This window comes from Amphiprion ocellaris, chromosome 14, assembly GCF_022539595.1.
Source record: "Amphiprion ocellaris isolate individual 3 ecotype Okinawa chromosome 14, ASM2253959v1, whole genome shotgun sequence".
NCBI classification, from domain to species: domain Eukaryota; kingdom Metazoa; phylum Chordata; class Actinopteri; family Pomacentridae; genus Amphiprion; species Amphiprion ocellaris.
The window spans coordinates 5,964,595-5,986,877 of NC_072779.1; the positions used below are offsets into that span (position 1 = coordinate 5,964,595).

General features: G+C 38.8%; 1 protein-coding gene and 1 long non-coding RNA gene across 3 annotated transcripts in view; one reads left to right on the forward strand and one right to left on the reverse strand.

Annotated features, from left to right (window-relative positions):
- Positions 1-22,283, forward strand: part of LOC111575683 (uncharacterized) — a 96,927-nt gene that overhangs the window by 33,410 nt on the left and 41,234 nt on the right. The gene's annotated exons all lie outside the window — the stretch shown is intronic.
- Positions 1-22,283, reverse strand: part of stk32a (serine/threonine kinase 32A) — an 86,165-nt gene that overhangs the window by 30,962 nt on the left and 32,920 nt on the right. For both annotated transcript variants that reach the window (XM_055017406.1, XM_055017405.1), the window contains exon 5: positions 21,349-21,522. In XM_055017406.1, coding sequence (XP_054873381.1) covers positions 21,349-21,522 — 174 coding nt within the window. The remainder of the gene's footprint in view (positions 1-21,348; positions 21,523-22,283) is intronic.

The window sequence follows — 22,283 nt, forward strand, 5'->3', positions numbered from 1 at the left end:
AGGTGTTGCCTGAGACTCTCCCCAAATTAACCGCTTCTGCCGGTTTCTCAGTTTCTGTCACACGTTTGTTTTCCAGCAGATGAAAGCTTCTTTGCACCTATTTTTTTCTTGGATGAATAAATCTAAGCAGCATCCAGAAGCACTGCAGTTACACCACATTGTTAATCCAATGCTGAGTCTGTTCTTGGAAGTTCAAGACTTTCAAATGTGTTATTAGAGAGATTTTGTGAAGGAAATAGATTAGAGATGATACACACATAAACTGTGTGATAAAAACATGTTGAATACAGACTCAGTTTTCCTGTTGCTGCAACTTTTATAGCTATTTCTTCAATTCAGGTTGAAAAAAGTTTCTTCACAAACATTTATCACATCAGTTACTTTTCTTTTTGCTAAGACAGTCAGGCATCAGTCAAGCTCAGTATTTCTCCATTTTTCTCAGTATAGCCACAACCTTTTCACTAATTTGCTGTTGTTATTTCACACATTTCTTTGTGGACTCCTCCACTAGGTACTTTCTACCAAATACACACCACAGATTCATAGAAAGCACAGTAAAGAGAGAACATTTTAACAGACTTCAGAGAAACACAAAAGCTCCAGCAACAATACCAAGGTCTTTGATGACAATCAGCCACTTCACTGCCCAATAATGTCCCTCCTGGACATTTTTTTTAATTCAAAGCACCATTATTCTCCTTTCCCCCCTTATTTTCACTGATCTTTATCTGCCCTTCACACTGTCATCCCCTCTTTCTTTCATACCATGACACTGCCTGTGCCACTAGATCTTTCCCGGTATCATCTGTGCTTACATTTTTCTTTGCGACTGCTGAAACACACTGAAACACAACCTGATATTTAGCATTTTCTCTGAGGACATGAAAGAGATTTTCTTCTTCTTTTTTTAAAATTAGGCAGTGCATTCGTTGATAGACTTGTGTGGCTGCAGACTAAAACTAAAAGAGTGGAAGGGTACAGTGTGTTCTCAGCTTCTCTCTGTTCTCTCGTCTCTGGAACGTATCCCCACAGCTCGAAAACGCTTTGAACTGGAGAGACGATATTCAATATTCAGAGCCCTTCTCAAATGTTCCATTTGTGCTTCATGATCAAATGCACTCGTTTTGACATCAACAATACCAAATGAAGACATCTGAGAGGTGCCTATTGTGTGTACATTAACTGTGATGGGGACATCACAATGATATACTTGAGTGGTTTTACTTGTGTGTTATTTTTGATGTTGCCTGATTTGTAATCAGGCTAAGGTGTTGGACACTCGGTTTGCTGAAATGAAATCTTAAAAAGTGCACATTTTCATGGAACAAAATGGCATATAGCAGAAGTAACAGGAATCAGATTGAGATAGAGTTATGGAAGGTATTAAATTGTTACAGAGAGTTTAATTTCCAAGCAAATTTTGGTGACTCAGAACAGTATGGAGAACTGCTGGATGAAAAAACAAGCCCAACATGGTCCTAACAAATTTCTAGCTGGTTGTGGCAGGAAATATCTTTCTACCCCACAAGATGACCATCACTCATCTGTTCCTGTGTCAGGAACTGCCGTCAGACCTCCAGGGACCTTAAAAATGAGTGGGCACTGTGGAGAAATGTGACTTGTTCGGCAAGGACAGTTGGAAACCGACTTCTTGAAGTTGATCTAAAGTCACACAGGACAGGAAGAAGCCCTTCATCAAGGAAAGGCAGAGGAAAGCTGGTTACTCTTTGCTGGGATCACAAGGATTGGACTGTTGATGATTGGACTAAGGTTCTCTTTAGGGATGAATCCAGTTTTCAGTTGATGCCCACTCCAGCCAACTTACTGGTTAGGAGGAAGCTTGGAGAAGCTACAAACCAGACTGTCTGCCCCTACAGTGAAACATGGGGGTGGATCAGTGACCATCTGGGGTAGTTTCAGTCTGGGTGGAACATGGCAAATGAACCAGGTCATGTTTGGGGCTACTCTTGAAAACAGTCTTCTTCCATCATCTGGTTTACTCTTTCCTGCCTCCAATGACTGGATTTTCCAACAAGACAATGAACCTTGCCACATGGCAAGGTCAGGTAAAGCCTGGATGGAGAACCAGAACAGTGGAACCATGCCTTGGTCTGCTCAATCACCAGATTTAAATATGACTGAAAAACTGTGGAAAATCATCAAACACAAAATGGAGAACCACAAGGCCAAAAACAAAGCACCTTTGTTTGAATTTGTGCAACAGGAATGGGCTGCTGTGACAGCAGAACAATGTCAGAAGCTGGTGGAGAGCAACCAAGATGCATGGATGCAGTCATCAGAAACAATGGTTATGCAATCAAGTACTAACTCCTGTGTGGATCATGTGACTAAAACAGACAGAAAAGAAAAAATGGAATGCCTGAAAGCACTGTTTTTAGAAGTACAATGCCATAACTAACGACGTAAGAACTGAAGTGATTTGGGTTATTATCAAGAAAACCATAGAAAATGGCTAGATATCAGCTCTTCAATTAAACTCTTATCAGCTATTTTTGTTATTATCATTATATTTGTCCAAATAAATGTACATTTAGCTCTTTGATGCATAACCTGGGTCAAAAGTGACCCAAATCCAATGGAAAATGGGTATCTCCTCATGTGGTCTACGCATCAAAGGGTTACTTGTACCAGGCATTAAAATGAACAAGAAATTGAAGAAAACAAGGGTGCTCTACTCATTTTTTCCATGACTCTATATTGTGCATCCTCAGGGTTAGTAAGAGTCTCCTCTAATTAAGTCCAGTGCCCTATAGGAACACAGCAGTATTTAGCATATCAAATGCCACAATGACCTGTGCTTTGTGTGCTTTGTGTGTTTCTGTGGCACAGTCTTGCAGACAAGGACAACCTGTAGCACTGGACCTAGACTCTTGGCCGCTCTGGCAGATCGAGTGTTGCAGGCTCAGGTGGGGGTGAGAAAGGTCGACTGTGTAACCCTTAATTAGCTGACATTTGCCTCAAAGGCTGGCACTAAGGGAGAGAGGAGGGGCATTTGTCGCTGCTAAAGAAGCCGGCTACATGTGAGAACAAGGAAGCCTCTTTTAAAGCTAAAGGCCACGCTGTCATTGTGAAGCCACAGGACCAGCTGGAGCCAAGACACCTGGCTCAAGAGATAAAGCAAAGTCTCATTAGGAGGTTGATGCACGATGAAAGCCAAGCTGCAGAGAAAGAGGTGATGACGATGATGGCCAAGACAGTTAACATTTATGAGCCACTCAGTGTGTTTGGGCTTCAGCACACCCCCTTTATACTTCAAAAACTGTCACAATCCAGAGATTTGAGGATGTGCCTCAGGGTATGGCATGTGTATTTGTCTCAGACTAGCTGAGACATCATCTCTCAGATGAAGGCGATGAGTTGGGGGTTGATTTTGGGATGTGGAAGGCAAGGAGGTATCTGTAGGATAGCAATAATTAATCCTTTCAAATCAAACATTTGCAGATGCAGTTAGAAAAAGAATGATGCTGCATTTCAGGGGCTGATGCTGATACAGGTTTTTAGGGCGATATTCTTTAAATGTATGTTAAAGTCATATTGAAAAAGAAAAATCATGGGGTAGTTATTTTTTAACTTTCTGCCAGTATATTTCTCATACTATTTAGCAACTTAATGTAAAGACACTTGACTCCGCACCACCGTCTGCTCAGATGAGTACTCTGCTACATGTGCTCCAGACTGTGCTGAGTGTTGCACACAATGGAGTTGGGACAAACAAACTCACAAAATTACACAAAGTATCTTTTATGCTTTATATTGTGTAAAATAAAATGAATAAATAATAATAATAATTGAAATAAAACTTCCTTATATTAGCCTACATATACACTGATGCTGATATATCTGTGAAAGATCAGTATTGGCTAACTAATATATGTGGTTGCAACCAACAGTTTAGACTAGGACCAGAGTCATTCCTTGATAAATAAAGACTGTACATTGAGAGTATAGTTCTTTCACCACCTTTTCTAACACTGTATACCATGTTATAAATGCAAGGATTTCCTTAGAATCAATTGCTTAAATCGTAATGTTGTAAATACTGTTTAAAAAAAAAAACATCAAGAACTAAATAACCATTTTGCTACAAGGTAGGTTATTCAATGCAGAATAATGAGATTTGTTTAAAACAAACCAGAACAAGTGAGCGAATAAACCCAGACACCCTCGATGGGATCTGAGCCAGATTAAAAAACGGCTTTTGCATATAAATTGTCAATATTTTATAAACCTCAGAGAGTGCAAAGCCTATTCCAACAGTCAGAATCAATACTCCCAGTTTCTCAGTTGCATTCGGTTTAATGATGAATTAAATTCTATTTTTCTTTCATAGAAGCTGGCATAAAAGAATTACCCAGCAATTACCAACTAAAGTCTTTCTATCGCAATGAAAAGTAGGTCAGACGGTGCTGTAATGATGATGTCTAGGGAAAAGAGCTGAGCTAATATTCACAGGATAGTTTTTCCTCGACTCAGGATTGAAAGAGACTTTGTTTACATGCTGTCAGTCACATGTTGCTGTATTTATGACCAGAGAATCACAGCTACAGGAGGCTTGATTACATGATCAAGAAAACAGTAGAAATGTGTTCAGTGTTCTTCAGAAGTCATGTTAATAAAGAATTCCATAGACATATTTTTCTTACAATGATCTAATCCCAATTTTATTAGGTCTAACATAGTGACTTGTATGTTTTTTTGCACTGTGTGAATTCAACTTGTGGTGTGTTAGGTGTGTGGGGTTTCTTTTTCAACTGGGATGACTGCAGTGCAGCTTCTCTTAGTGCTCAGAAACAGATGGTTCTGTTGCATTGTAGGTCACACCAGGGTTGTGTGAAGATTGGACTGCTCGGCTAGGTGACACCTCAACCATCTGCAAACGTTTACAGCTTTGAATAAGACGCTTTCAGGGGTGACACAATGAAAAGGAAGATGAGATGAAAGAGGAGCACTATTCTGTAATCTGGCTGAGAGGAAACAAGTCTGTGCAGGCACCTTGATTCGGATAAACTGCATTTCTTCTGCTTGTATGCCAAGATTTTGTATTGTGTGTTAGTGGACAGCATTGGCATTGTGATCGCAGGTGCCCAACAGGAATCTAATAGCAGCAAGTAGTTTTAACTGTGTTCATGTGGGTTAGGGTAGTCAAAAAGTAAACTACAGGTCCTTGTATTTCCTGCTAGCCAGAACAATAGTCAACAAATGGGCCAATATATAATTGCAGGACTTTTGGCAACATAGTTTACAGGTATCATAGTTGACATTTTTTGCTGTTTTCAGGCTGAAAATCAACATGGCCGCCTATAACCAACCACCACATGGCATTTTTACAGAAAGATTCTTCTAAATATTATATATGCAACTGAAGAAAATTGAAATTGAAAGTTATTTCTAAAGATATTGTAATAAACCTGTTGACATAAATCCACACTTGACTCACACACTACTTTATATTAAATAACTCAGAAAGCCTTGGAGTCTGGCCAGTCTTTTCTTCAGGAGGAAATGACATCATATGGAGCAGGTCATGTGATCTGGAATTAACACACTTACTTGAGAGGTGTTTTGGTAATGGAGAACTTAGTTGAAAATGATTTCTGGGATACAGATACAATTTCCATATAAAATTTGATATATTGCCAAAAAGGAAATATCAGTCATGATTATCTCAACTTATTAAAAAGAACACAATCTAAGCAATTTTTGAATAAGCTCATTTTATTATTATTTAGCTAATTAGAAAGTGGTTGTTATTAAATTTGGATGGTTATTTAGTTGACATTTTAGTGATATCCAGTCATTTTTTGTTAAAAAGTGATTTTTTCCATAATAAATAATTATTGAATTTGTAAAGACATGATCATAATGAACATAAAAAAACATTAGTTTTTTTTTTTTTAAACTTTTAATAAAAATGTATGCAAGATATATCCCATGAACTCATACTTGGACGTATTTCACAGTTAATGCTGATAAAGATGGCAAAAAAAAAGAACTTTGTTCCCCCAAATGTGCAAATTAGGATATACAACAGGTTACCATCAGTTAAGTTAATACATAATCTGCTCTTCTTCAAAGATAAAACACTTTTTCCCTGCGTTTACTGAAGAAGATACTATCGAGGAGTGTATCAGAAGTGTGCTTACCTATTTCTTATGAAAGTAATTGTAATTTTGCTATGTTATTTCGTCCTTTGACTACACTATACAGTAAAAAAAATATATTTTCCCTGCAGTATGGGAGGAAACAGAAAATCAGTGGAACTTTGCAATGTGCAGGTGTAAATGGTCAGAAGAAAATGATCAAGTTTTTCAGAAATCCAACGGAAGTGAGATTAAAAAACTGATTAGAGATTAATAGAACTGTCTGGCGCAGGGCTCTACTGTGTGCTCGCAATCACTACAATGTAGAATCACTGCTCAGTTCTTTTATTTTTACTTTCATAGTACATAAAAATTGCAGCTCTGTTAGGTGCACTTTTCCTCAGTCTCACTCTCTGATTTTCTATTTCCTTTTTTTCCCACTTTTTTTCATCAGAAAGTATAAAAGTGAAGAAAACATTATGGTAATCCAAAGCACTTTACATACAAATTGACAGCTGTGAACTAAGAGCCCAGGAAGGCGGTATACAGTGTAAAATACTCTATATAAACCAAGAGCGGGGAAAGGTAAAAGAGAATTGGAAGAAATAGTATGGAAGTTACAGGAGAAGCCAGACAGCTAAAGAGGAATAAATTAGAAGAGATAGCAGGAATAGTGACAATTAGAGAGAATGTATAGTACTATTCTGAAAGGATAAACTGAGAAAATTAAGTAGGGAGGCACTGAGACACTGGAGAAAAGAAACAAGGGAGGAGATAAGAAGAGCTGTGAGTAAATTTAGATGGAGAGGTACAAATACTAAATGGAGCAAGAGGGATAAAGTGGATGAAGTGAGCAATAGAAAAAGTGAACAATGGAGGTCAAAATTTGGGGCTGTTCTGTGTGAGGAGTGCGACAGAGGGCCGGGATGGCTCGCTGTAAGCTGATCCCCTCGGCTTTTCTCTCAGTTGACTGGCCCTACAAGCTATTAGCAGGATCTAATGGCCTCATTACAGGCTGCTATCAGAGGCAGAGGAGTAACTGAGCCCTGTACCTGGTCATACGATACTGCACTGATACTGGAGAGAAACAACACACCTGAGAACGGAGGCTCACACACACACACACAGGTCATGCACCTATATGACCAAGAGCATAAAAAGCACATACTGTACTATACAAGCTGACTTACATATACAAATAAAAAGAGAAGTGTCAACTAAGACACTTCTGTTAGATATTAACATGAGGCAGAAATGGCTCCTGGGGGAATTTCAGGCAATAATATCAGACTGGTTCAGACATGTTCTTATAATAGTGACAAACAATCAACCACATTTGAAGACAGAAGCGCTAAAACACGTTCTGTCAACGAATCAGCCCACTCACAAATCTTATTTTACTCGAGTTGAATTTAGGACAAAATTGTCACATTTTATTTTCCTATACTAGTGCTAGTATACGATTTTTTTTTCATCATGAAACGTATGCTTTATGTTGAATTCAAAAAAAAAAAGAAGATTTTAATGTATTATTTTCTGGTTCTCTGGTTACTACACCTTCTGCGTCCTACAGTTTAGCAAGATATGCCTTCATCCAGCAAATTAATCTTCACTGGTTGTCAGAATTTGCAAATCTCCTTATTTAAAATGCCTAAAAATTATGAAATGAAGTTGTTTTTGTGAAGAGAGTTGCAGCCAACACCTGCCTCTATAGCGACCATTTTACAACAGAGAATTTTACAAACTTTAGAGACCAGGATTCATTCATGAATAATCCATAACGGGGATGAATCTATCTCCCTGCCTGGCCTTCCACCTCCCGTCCAGCAGACATCTGGTGTCATTGTTAGTAGTTTATTCCCACCAATGAGTGCAACTCGCCTTGTGTGTTTAGTTTATTTAGAAAGTAACTCAGTCCACAGCTGCAAAGTGATGCAATTTTCTCTTATCAGTCATGCAGTGCTTGTTTGTGATATTCCACATAGCCTGTCTGATTCAGTTAAATTAAACTGAGTCTGTTTGCATGGTTCGTACAGCTCATTTGGGCCAGTGTGACAGCTGTCAATCAGCACCTTCAGGATTTCAGAGCAGAGAGTACTGCTTATTTTTTTGATTTTCGATGATGCAATAAATTACTGCAAAAATTCTGTCAATTTCTAACAGTAGTGTACTACCAATATTTCCAAATACAGTAAAATTGTGCAAAATTGGATGCTTTTGGGAGCCAAAAACAAGATTGACTGCTAGCAGCAGGCTACTGTAAAAACTGATGGTGTGAATTAGACAAAAATATTCTTACAACTGGTCACAATTAACTGTTTTAGGCTGATAATAATATTATTAATAACTTCATACTTAGGCCTTGAGATTTTTACATTTGTCTTTTTTATATTAATTTAAATATTTCTTTCTTGGTTAAAGACTACAATTTGTCATTCAGTGCTGCCTTTGAATAAAAGTGAAGTCAAGTGTAAATTCCTTTATCCTTTATTCTTTGTTTTAGTGGTATCTGCATTTTTCAATGTTAAATAGAGTTGGTAGAGCTTGATTGTGGGTCATAATCGTTACAGACTCATTGTTATTGCAATTCCCAGGTTAGAGTGCTTAAAAGAATAAAATGTTGTCATTTGCAGGTAGCTACAGTTACATTTATTGTTGATTACAGTCTCAGCTAACTGTTGTTTGAAACAAAAAAGTAAATATGGCATTTTTCCAGAACTTAAGTTGAAGTGGTTTTCTTATTTTGCACAGACAACGTTTTCAATTGCATTTGAGAATGCGTCCAATGGGGCATCAAAATAAAATTAGGCATGATTTGTTAATTCCACAACAGGAGATATGTGATGTTACTTAAAATTAGTTAAATTACCCACATATATCGGTATCAGTTGATGTCGGAATCGGAAATTGAGAGTTGGACAATATCGGCATATTGGTTATTGGCAAAAAAGCCACTATCAGACATCCCTGACAAATGCAGTATATTGTTGTAAAGTACAGTCATGATGATGAGTAAACTTTATATTCGATTGTAGAGTGCTGTGATCAATTATGCAGTAATTAACTGTTCAAGTAACTTAGAATGGCAACACTGCAATATGTTGTTATTTTACAGGAACATTTGTTACAGTGCGTGGTGCAGCAAACTCAGAACACATTGTTTTACAGCTTGACACTGACTTTAAAAAATGACTTAAAAGATTAACCAAAGCTGTTTCTATCTATCAGCTGTTTGATCAATTGACAATGCGTTGTGCATTTCAGATGGCACAAAATAAACTATATAGGAGGTTTAAATCCCAGCCTGAGATGCATTATGCCTCTTTCTCACAGTTTTCTGGCATTGGACAAAATGCAAAATTGATGGATTGTTTTCTGCCATATATTTATTGTTTTCCACTTTAATACCCTAAAAAGGGGGTGAATAATCTATAATCCACTCCGGCGAAATTGGTGTTACTGGTTTTCTGGACATAGATTGCTGGCAGTTTAATCACAGGCGCTTTCATGGCTCTGCTGCTTTAGCTGCTTCTCTTCTTCCACTCTGGAATAAAAGCAGAGAAGCTGTTTGAGATTGCGCCTCTCCCTCTCTGTCACAAAGGAGAGTGGAGGAGCTCTGGAAGCCCCAGAAAGCCCACAGCTCGGCTACATCACACACTCCAAACAAGCAACACACACACACACACACACGCACACACACACACACACACAGAGGAACGCAGTAATAGGCAGCTTGTGTGTAGAAATATGCAACACGCTCGCAGATGCACACGGTGTCAGAATCCCTCAGTTGTAAGTGCCCAGGCCCACCAGCCATTGAAGAGCGAGTCAGACAGCCGCTGCCTTTGAACGTGAATTGAAAGCCCAACTCGACCCGCAGAGGCTAACAGCTCCGATCCAACAAACTGCTGCATCTCTCTGCGAAAGGCAAGTGGCTCTGACAAGTGTAACCCAGGTGTACACGTGTGTGCGCCTGTCGCCTTGTTTATGCCCACGAGTAAACATTCTCTCTGTGTGCACGACAGCAACGACTCTTTCAGCTGAGAGATGTTCATTCTTTATTCATCAACGAATGCCAAGCTGACGAAGTTGGGCTTGACAAGTCACCGGTCCAATGTGGGGCCTGATAGTTTCCTTTTTTTTTTTTTTTTTTTGGGAGACATAGGGTGCCAAGCAGACAGTGAAAACAGCCAGTCGGCAGTAAAAAGCCAAGGCCAAAACTCACATCACAATTACCAGTGATGAATAATTCACCGAGTCAGAGGCATTCAGAGAGTGTTACAAAAAATGTCAGCTCTCTGCACCCTTTCTGCCGCCGCTCTTTCATGCTTTATCTCCGCCTTTATCTCCTTCCTTCTGTCTCCTCGTCTGCCTCTGTGACTTCCTCGCTACACCACTTTCTGCCAAAATATCTCCTCTTTTTTTTCCCACTTCTTCCTACAGGCAGGCAGGCACGTGTGTTAGATACACAAGGAGGCAATTAGTGATCTTTTTGGAGCAGACTTGCTGGTAAACAGTCTATCATGTTCAGAGCAAAAACCTCCTCCCCATCATCTAATCTGCTGTTGTGAGCCGGGCTGAGCGGAGGGAGATTTTCCACTACGATAATGCTCAATTCACCATTTTCGTGGTTAAAAAAAAATCAAAGAGCTGGCACCAGCTGGCACCTTAATCTGCATTTATGAAATATGAGCATATAATTTCTCACTCCCTCCCTGTCTCCCTGTCTCTTTCTCTCTCCCCTCCCTCCTGGTTCCTCTTCTTTCTTCTTCTGCTGGGAAATAAAACATTAACACACTCCATGAATAAAGAATACTTCACTTGAAGACATGACAAACGCTCCTCTTTTCAAACAGCTGATGGAGAGTAAGAGTAATGACTTCGTCTGCCTCCTTGCAGTCTGCTGCATCTTTATATTATCTTCTCTTTTTAAGAACCATCCACAAGAAGACCCACTTTCTTTTCACCTTCACTTAACCAGTTAGGTGAATTAAGACCATATTCCCTCTTGGCAGTTTGGCGAAAGGCCTCTCAAGGAGACGAAGGCATGAAAGACCAAATAAATTATTTGAAGCCGAGCTGGGCTTGTGCCACTCCCTCTGAGAAAGAGACAGACCCTGCATGGCTAAGACTAAGGAAGGAGGATATAGCAGGAGAGAGCATGGGAAAGGACTAAAAGTACAGTAGCGAGTGAAAATGGCACAAGAGGGAAAACGAGGGTAGTGATAATGAGAGAGATTATGAGGTGTACTGTGAGAGAGAGAGGAAGAGGGAGGAGATGGTGGGGAAGAAAGATCAGAGCATGCAAGAGAGAATCCTGCTTGGCTGAAAGAAGCTCGCTGCTGCAACAGCTGGGTCTCAACACGCTTCAGTTCATTTCATAAGAAAAAGTAGTCTGAATAATTAGACAGGTAAGTTTTCACAGAAGACCCACAATGTGTTCAGTTTTCTTAGTGTCTTCTAACTTTTGTGGCCTGTTTAGGAAAACTTAGCTACAATCTAGCAGTTTAAAATGAAAAAGTAAGTATTAAGAAATGTATTACAAGTACTGTATATGGTCTTAATTTTGACTAATTGTATAGTACATTTAATAGGGAAATATAGATTATGGCTTCCTTTCTGGACAACAGTGAAGATTTGTTGCACAGAGTACTAAACTATTGCATATCAGGCTTTTGTTACACAAGCAGCACTTGCCGATATTTCATCAAAGTTGTCCAAAACAAGAAAAATATATTGCCAACTCTTTAATCATTCATAATTCAGCAGCTACCTATCAGTACATTAGATAAAACAACAAATGTTAATAGTTGAAATGACTGTTTTCCCCTTATAACACATGCAGTAGAGACAATAAACACAGAGCCAAAGGCTCTAATGCACCATACTTCACATATAATAATTAATAGAAGCATATTCATTTAATTTTGTACCATATTCTCGAAGAAATACTATATAAATGCTTTGTTTTATGTAATTTGTATCATTTTCCACTGTTAGAACTTCATGCAATGCCTTTTTCTTCAAATCAGCCCTTTAATTATTTATAATTCAGCAGCTACGTATCAGTACATTATAAAAAATCACAAATATTCAGAATTAAAATCACAGTTTTTTTCCTTTACAATGCATGTAATTCAGACAATAAACTCAAAGTCAAACGGTTTGGCACAGGCAAAGCTACCATACTTTATATATAATAATAATAGAAGCACATTCATGTAAGTCTGTACCATATTCTGACAGAAACACTTTAAATGCTTGGTTTTATGTAATTTGTGTCATTTTTCAACTGTTGGAATTTCATGTAATTCCTTTTGCTTCAAATATCCCTATATTTTTTATTTTTTTTATAATTTAACAGTTACGTAACATATATTAAATAAAAACAAATAAATGGCCATTGTTAAAATGACTGATTTTTCCTTTACAACACATAAAGTACAGACAATAAATGCCAAATGCTTCATATTGTATGGTATGGCCACCTGTGTCAGTCTGATAAAAGCCAACCATTTAGTCCCTCAACAGCTTTTATACGCAGTGTGTATTCTAAATGAAACACTGACTCGTTTAAAGGCACCTGCCGGCAGACAACATGCAAGTTTTTCCATTGCGAGGTTTGCATGAGGCACCGAAATGCACCTGAGGATTTATCCAAAGATAATTGCTGTTGATGTCAAACAGGTGAGGTGTGGTGAGGTGAACTCGTGCGACAACCGCCACAAACACAGAACGCACAAACACACGTGAATTCCCCCTGTCACACAACTTGCCATTTATATTTCCACTTGTTTGGAGAAACTCATCAAGTCTCTGAAGATGTCATCTAATTGAGACGCAGTCTGTCGTTAATAATTCAAAGTCCCTGCAGAGGTTTGAGTTAAAACACTGTCTAACCCTGAATTAGGCTGAACCAGATATATGACACCACTTAAGAAGAGCTGATTCTGACATCTCTAAAACAACAAATACACAATCCATTCACAAAAAAAGGAAATACGCTAAATGGACCACAGAACGTATAAGAAATACATGCAGTTTTGCAGATTTTATTACTTGACTTTCACACATCAAAAATCAAAACTGTTTATAGTTTTTCCAACTGCAGAGATGAGTGAAAGCTTCAATATTGTTGGACCCTCTGTGGTCCAAACACTCAACTGATACTTGTGTGTTACCTGAGGCCTGAGGCAACAGGTTACAAGAAAACAAACACAGTTTGTTTTGTGCTACACAGAACAAAATCAAATCTTATAAATTCAAATAACACTTTGCTTTTTAACTATTTATAATATCTTGTGGCAATATAGCTGCACACTGGGGCTGCACAATGTTGACATAAACTGACACTGCAATATTTTTTTTTTCTGCAATACGGCGAAAAAAACACAGGAATCCCCACCAGCTGGCTCGAGTAACTCTATTTAGGAAGAATTAATCATCCTCCAATGATTGCAGTGATTTTGTGAAAGAGTGCATCTGCATTGAAAATAACTGATTATTTTCAGCAACAACAGAAAAAAGCTGAAAAAAGCTGGCAAAACACTGGCAAGGGCATCCGAAATAGTTTTTGCTTTGGATGGGATTCAGATCTGGTTAGCGCTCATTATACAGGGTGTTTGTTTGAAATGCTCAAACAAATTAGTGTTGCCTTGTATAGTGGAAACAAATGCATATTCAAAATCAGCTACTTGCTGATAAAAACATTGACTGAGAAACCCAGGAAGTTAAATATGGGGATATACAGTCTCCTAAACAACATTCATAGCGTTGCACTTCATGAATAGCTGTATACCAGAGCTAGAGAGACCTGACAGATTTGCATGTTGTGTCGGTTTGCCAGTTTTAGCAAAATTACAGAAATGGTTGCACACAGCTCTATGTAATCCAGTGTCATGAGAGTGAGGGGTAGTTAGGGATTTGGTCGTCAGACGAGCAGAGCTGACGTATCTGAGTGTACTGGCAGCTTTAAAGAAATACATCTGTGAGGGGAAGTGAACATTAGCAGTCGGGCGGCTACACGGGTTTTGCCCTGACCATCTGTCAGCCGAACTCTTTGTGGAGCTGAAATGAAGACAAATTACTGCAAATTATCAACCAAACTTTCCGTTGTAAACATAAATTACAGATTACAGAGGGACTTTTTGCTTTGATTATGGCTTCCCATTGATGCCGTAGTGTTAATATAACCAATACGGTGATGGAGAAAACAATGCAAGACCCAAATTTGTAATTCTCCTAATGTTGGGGCATTTTAAGATTGAACAAATGATAAAATCAGACGAATTGAATGTGTGAATCAAATTAAGAGCAAACAATGATAAGATTGGAAGACCTAACGTGTCAACTGAAGTTATGAATACACTAAATCAGGGGTGTCAAACATATGGCCCACGGGCCAAAGCTGGCCAGCCAGATGGTCCATTTCGGCCCACGGGACGACTTTGTGAAGGGTAGAAATGACAGAGAAGACATTAACTGTAAATTTGTAAAAATGAAAATTTTAAATAATTCCTAGATCTAGACAAGTTGTTTTGATCATTAAGTAAAATACTAGATTGTTCAATTCCAGATAGTTGTGACTGAAAGTTTTGTTTCTTTGTAGACACTGTGACCTGTCAGTTGCAATGCACGTGTAAATGATCAACTGAGGCATAATATTGTTGAAATTGAACTTATTTTTCTCAAGAAATTTCAGGGTGATCTTAATGTTTTGTAAAAAAGATAATTCATTAAATGTGATCATTTTCAGAAAGTACGTTTTTGAACTAAAACAAAGGGAAAAACTTGAAGTTGTTTTTTATAGGTTATTATGCTCTGATTTTTCTGGTGTGGTCCACTGGAGATCAAACTGGGTTTTATGTGGCCCCCTGAACTAAAATGAGTTTGACACCCCTGCACTAAATAATCCTGTGGAAAGCGGCAACCGAACAGAAGCCCATTGAGCCCATATAAGGCACAAGACCGGAAGTTCATGCCCTCTCTTCGTCTGCACATGAGTTGACACCAAGTTCACGCTGAACTAAGCAGAAATAATGCTAACCCAGCAGAAATAAAAAGAGGAGGTCTAACTTTTGATACAATTACATCATATACATCCTGATTGGGTCTTAAGATGATGGGTTGTGATCTTCCAGTACGGAAGAGGAGTGTTTAGAAGAAGATTGCATAGGTATATAAGACGATGTAGCACTTTGTGTAGTCAGTCAGTTAAAATCTCGAGATTTTGCTCGTTTGTTCTTACAGCCTCTGTATTGAATAATCATTATTCACATCAGACTCTGAAGACTGCTTAAAGATTCTTTCTTGAAAACTTTTTGAAGACTCCAAGTTTTGATCCAGAATTGATTTTTTGACAATGTTTTTGACAAAGCTGCCTGATCATCACTGGCCCTTAGCAGGCACACTGAATCACAACACCAATTATCCCTTTGCAAAGCATCAAATTTAAGATAAAGCTCATTTCCATTGAACAACACAGTGGCAATAAAGCAACTTCCATGTTGCATCATGCTTCGTGCTCAGAGGCTCCCATATTGTCCCATGATGACACTGCACTCGATTATTTTTCATCAGGACCCCATGAAGACGAGCTGTTGTTAACGTCACTGCTGCTCCCGTGGGACTGCTCATATTTGTTGTACGACGGCATACGATGGTGAGAGCTCGTTATTGAAAAATAATTAGCGATCCTAAAGACGGAGATGCCTGTTGTTGTCACTGCTGTTGCCGTGTTATTATGGATCCCATTATAGCCGCAGACAGGTTTCCCTCCATGATGTCCACCCCGACGTCACCCACGCCTATCCAAGAATCTAAATTTAGCCATTTCTGAGCTGATAAAATCACTTCTTTTTCTTATATTCTAAGTTGTGTTTCTCCGGAACCCAGATGGGATCTATAAACTCTAGTTCATAAAGGACAGAAATCCCACAAGGACCAATAGTAGGCCCCTGCTATTTATCCTGCGCATTAATAATATTTGTCTTCCAGCTGATCTCTTCCATGTCAGTTTTTGTTCTTATCGTACTATCATCTCTACTGCAAACCAGCCCTTCTGCAGATTGCACTCTGATTTGAGGACTCTCAAACTTCTTTCATTCATTTTAGGCTTTTTGTGAACATGTTTGCTCTAAAAAAAATAAGAAAAAAAAAGAAGCACAAACTTCAAATTTACCAACTCTTATGATGATCTCAGTGGAAGTCAAATAATTTCTGCTATAAATATAGAAAAATGTGGCAGCAGTGCACCTGTGTTATGAAGCTCAGGTTGAAAATCTTGCTATAAAATGTTAAATTCAAGTGTGTTCTTCCCTTCAAAACAGAAAAATACAATCCGCTATTCTGTTTATACTGGATTATAGACAAAAATATATGCTCATATTAAAACTGAAGTTAGAGACACACCTTGAGCGACTTAAAAGATCTAATTACTGATACTTTAAATACTACTTATGAATAATTCACACTCGTCTATGCGTGTGTGATGTCTGGATTTGTGTGAATGAATTGTCTTGTGAAATCTTGCAAAATAAGTCCTGATTTTAGTGAGTCTGACTATAAATCAAGCTTCGGTTATTCATGCTGACATCTAGCCATTATATCAAACAAACATATTTTGTCTTGAGCTATAAATAATATAATTACTATGTCGTCATGCTACATGTGATTATTGTCATTATCGCCATTACTCCCCTCATTATCATCAAACTCATCAACGCCAGCGGAAGCAGAATGTGTACATCCTGCATTTACACACGTGTAGACGGGCGCATGAACACGCAAACACATTCTGAAGGCTTCGCACGCTGAAACCAAAGTCAGCACGTCCACATCTGAGGGAGGAAATTATATATTCAATTTCCATAGAGATGAGCTGAGAGTTACTTTCAGCTCCTCTTCCCATTTGAAGCTAATGAATGCAGATTGAAAAGATGTTGATTCCATCTAAACAAACGCCCCCAACACCTGCACATCGAGTGGCGCGTCTGTCCTCTCCACAACTAAAATAAGAAAAACACAATTTAAATATTCATATTCCCCAATGGATTGAATGGATAAGTGAATTTATTAATCCCTCCCATTCATTTCACTCCTTCCTGTGGAGGTTTAGGAGCATTGGACAAGAGCAAGTGGCCTGCTTAATGTTAAATGTAGTAATTTGTTATGTGGGGGAGTTGATAAATTAGTGTTCTCGGTTGCAGTGATGTTTCCTATTAGTCATGATCTGAGCAGGCCTCTCTTTCTATGTTTACCTCTTTGCTCAGTCACCAGAGTGGAGGAGTGAGTCCAAAGGCTGATCCGCAGCGTTTTTGTTAATCATCACTCAACAGGACCGACAGACTTCGTTCTGTCAAACGTATCCATCCACACCGACTCTGAACCCCCCCTCGTCCTCTGTAGCAGGAGGCGGGAATCAGTAAAATCAGCGTATGCCGATTTGTTCCTGCTGAGCTGTCACGAAAACTATTTTTATCCAGTAAATTTTGCCATCAGTCTGGTGAAGGCAGTTTGTCCAGCTGCTCTCCTTTTGGGTCCTCTGTGACGGGCAGACAGCTGGTTACGAGGACGGAAACACCCGACGGAGGCAGCAGTCGGTGTGGATTCAGCAGACCGAATGCTCCAGCAGCACCTCGGTAGTGCTTTTAATGTGGATTCTCAATAAGCAGTGGACTGAATCTAAAAATCCCAGCGCCTCAGCGCCCCTCACAGTGAGATCAGAGAGAAGGACTACTGTGGTCCATGCTAAAAAGGTGCATTACTGAAGGAATGGTGTGGTTATGTGAGTAGTATTGCACATATAACTAATTGCAAGGATCATACAAGTGACTCATTGCTGACAGCACACATTCTGTGCCTTAACCACTAGGGTCACCCTCTTTCAACAGTTTTCAGTAGGGATGTCCGATAATGGCTTTTTTTTGCCACTAACCGATATGCCGATATTGTCCAACTTTCAATTTCCAATTCCGATATCAACCGATACCGATATATGTGGCTTATTTAACTAATTTTAGGTAACATCACATATCTGCTGTCGTGGAATAAACACATCATGTCTAATTTTATTGTGATGCCCCATTGGATGCATTCTCAAATGCAAAAAGGCTTTCCAAATGTAAACATTGTCTTTGCAAAATAAGAAAACTACTTCAATTTAAGTTATGGAAAAAATGCCTTTTTTTATTGTCTCAAACAAGAGTTCACACTCTCCCTCTCTCCCTCCCTTTCTCTATGAGTTAATGCCGGCGAAATCCAGGCATTGTGTTATCGGTTTTCATGATAGGCAAAAAAAACAAAACAAAACGAGAACGATATTGACCTATATTACATTTTTATGCCAATATCAGGCTATCTCTAGTTTTCAGCGTTTTCTTCTGTAATATAGTCTATAGTTTTTATGGTCACTCAAAGAACTTGATGAGACACTTTGTCAAGGTTAAGGAAAGGTTGGAGTCTTGACAGAAATGTTGACCTTTTCACTGTGTAACACTCTGCACTTCAAAATGCATGTTTGAAAGGCATGTTATCATTAAAGTGAATTGCAAAAATTACACCACTTAAAAAATGTGATCGTCACATTTTGATCTTTCTGATAGTCCCTGAACTACTCACCTGTGACTTGCTGTTCTGTCAGAAAGCGGAAACAAATCTGAGCTTACAAACTGTGATATTTGATCAGAATCACATTATTGTATCATTTATATCTATATAAGACATATTATTATACAAGTTAAATTTTAAAAAATTACAAAAAAAAATCTAACTTTTACAGGGATCAGATTCTGTGAATATAACCAAGAAACCATTCATGACTCAGCTGTGTCCAACAGTCACATGAGAAAAATGTAAGAACTTCTGAGTTGAAATAGACTGAACTGCAGGCTGTGCTTACACAGCGCATATATGAATGAATAACAGGAACAAAATGTAGGAAAAGTAGTAAAAACATAGAAAAATATTATGTCGAAGATTCATTTTTTTTAACAGTATTGGTAACACCTGTGGGCAAATGCTGACCATGTTGATTCCAAGTTTGTTCAATCTTTGTAAAATCAATAATCAAACAAATTCAACTTCAGTTTTTTTTTTCAACATGAAGTGTGGCTTTATAACTGTGTCATATGGGAAGAAGACATTTATGAGTTCTCTCTACTTCTATCCATGCTTATATTGAATTTCCCTTCGGGGATTAATAAGGTTATTGTGTTGTATTGTATTGTATTGCCTGTTCTGTTTCCATAGAGGATCAGGATTTGATTCTGCAACCAAAAATGAGCCCAGAAAGAGTAAAAAATCTGAGCAAAGAAACACCCAGAAACATGCCAAGCCATCATTATTCACCAACTTGGGAGTTTTTGTGGCCTTAAACTACAATAAATGCGACATATATCTTGTATAAATTTTCTGATAAAAGCCAGTGTTCAAATAAATGGCATCTCAAATAACAGCGATAACCAGCAAATAACACAATGGTCTATTTCCATCTGTCATTGCAATGTTATCTTATACTCACAACAGCCAATCAATAAATGGAAGACTTTTAATGTGACAAATCTGCCAGAATGGTTGAGTTTCACTGACAGCAGCTCGACATAAATCGAGACCAGCTTGAAGTGGGAAGGCTGAAGTTAGTCAGTGAATGAAAACATGAATAAATGTTAGAGAAGACTTTGAGCGTGACATAACTAGATTGTAGCACAAATGCAATTACTGTTACCGTCGAATGTCCTTCACTGTCAGGACAGCAGCAATGAGAAGAAAACTGTTTCATATAAGTCTGCCTCAAGTAAAGGCCTAGTTTTCTCTGCCATTGAAGCCATAATGTCCCTATTTTCAGAATTACAGTAGCCACACAAGGAACACTAGATCCAAATCCTAGAAAAAAAGACAGCAAATAAGTTTTCTTCTGCATGTATCTGGCAAAGAAGAAGGAAAAGAAGGAAGTCACAGCCTTTAGCGTTTTGCTCACTCGGTGTATTCAATGTATTTTGGCAGTACCTTTGGCTGTAATGGGATATCCAAAGAGTTTTGAGTCACGTCAACTACTTAAAATAATAATACCTGGCAGTGGTCATGCTGTTCTTGGCCCTGGATGCTGTGGCTCTGCCATAGCAGCAGATATTTCTGCCTAAAAAGCACTTAACCTGCATTTTACAAATTAAATAAGGCGTCCACACAGCAGCATAGACAGAACTGGTCCATTTTGTGATGGCCATAGTCTGCAGCTCAGGCTAAACTGTTTTGTCAGGTGTGACCTCAATGTCAAGACATCTTGACCTTTGTGCACAGTGGTGGAACAGTCATATTAGAAAATGATATGGAGGTGGACAGGTAAGGAGAAAAGAACAGGAGGGGACTTTCTGCTCAGACTCTGGTGGAAAACAAGGCAGAGAGAGAAGAGACAGTGGGGCAACCAGTCCAAGACCATTTCTCTCATGCTGTTTGTATAGACAGAGGGGAACAAACTCTTCTCTGGATTATTAATTCTCTAAATCCCAAGCTATTTCAGAGTGTTTTTTGTTCATCGCATTTTTATTCACTGTGGGCTCATTTTTATGTAAAGTCCCACACTTCTATGGAAACAGCACAACCATGGCTAGCAGTGGAGTAAACTCAAAAATGTCTTCTGTGAAGTATGGCACAGTTATAATGCCATAAATCCTAAAATACAAAGCTAAAATATATATATTTATGTTGAATTTGATTACTGATTTTACAAAAATTGGAGAAACAAAACAGGAATCAACTTGTACAATATTTTTAAGTTCCCACAGGTGTTCCCAATACCGGAGGAAAACATGTTGGCTCTACATAATACTGTATAGATATTCTCCAACTTACAATTTTGGTTTGTTTCTATACTTGTCTCCTAAGTGCAGTTCAGACCAAATCAGCTAAAATCTGTTCAATTTTTTTTTTCATCTGACCGTTGGTTGCAGCTGAAATGGCTTTTTGGTTGGACTCAGAAGTGCAGAAATTCTTGTTTGTTTCTTTTCAAAACTTGGTCGAAGCATTAAAATTGAAATTTCCCCAGATTAGACTAGAATAGGTTATTGAAATACAGTAACTTAAGTTTGTCTACTAAACAGCCGGGTCAGATGATTGGAGGAATGTTGGTGTTTTACTAAAGATAACAAACCCTGCACCATTTTGGTGGGGCTCAGATGGTGAAACAAACTATGACATATTAAACTACAAATACATAGTGCATTGGAAAGACATTATTTTGAAAATCTCTGACCTGTGAATGATGCGCTTGGTGCGGAGGTATCCCAGAGCCAGGGCCAGTTCACAGACGTAGAGCTTCACTGTGGTCTCTGAGAAGTGGACGTTCTGCTGCAGGTGGTAACGAAGGTCTCCTCCCAGGAGCAGGTCCACCACCATAAACATGTCCTCCTCATCTTGGAAGGAATACCTGCAGGGGGGAAAAAACAAGCAGTAGTGAAGAACAATAGCACCAAATAGCACCACAGGGATGTCAGAGAATGGCAAGGACATGAGGAAAGGAAAAATAAGGATGAAGAGGAGTCGGGTTGGTGCATACAAGAGAGGAAGAAGGATGAAGGAGGCAATCAAAAGGAGAGAAGTGGGAATCAAGTGGAACAATAATGGTGATGGAGAGGATGAGAAATGATGGAAAAACTAATTTAAGGAGGAGAGTGGGAGGCTGGAGAAGTCGCAATAGAAGAGAAGAAGGAGCGACATAAGGGGTGAGAAGAGGAAGAGGATGGAGGACGAGAGAGAAAAGCCACAGATAACAGGAGAAAATGGTTCCCGAAAGGCAAATACAACATGGATTGTTTTTAGATGGGGGAACCCATGCTGGAAGTTTCTGGGTTTCTGCAGATACAACACCTTTACCCTTCAGCAAGAAAAAAAGGAAGACAAGTGCAAATTGAACTCTTGTCAGCTGTGTGCTCCTCAGGCGCATCAGCTTTTTTTAAGGTCTCAGAATAAAAGCTATAAAAGGTTTGAGAATCCCAAACAAAATTACCCATCAACATTTCACCGCCATGATCTCCAAAAAAAACACAACCTCAGAAGCTCCCAGGAGTCTCTGAGGATGGATGCTGCTGTACTCCGCATCACTGAAACACTCGTCTCAGTTTTTCACATTGCAAAAAGGGGGGGAACACCTACATACCGGCGGAGTCGTGCCTCAGGCTCATTATAGCG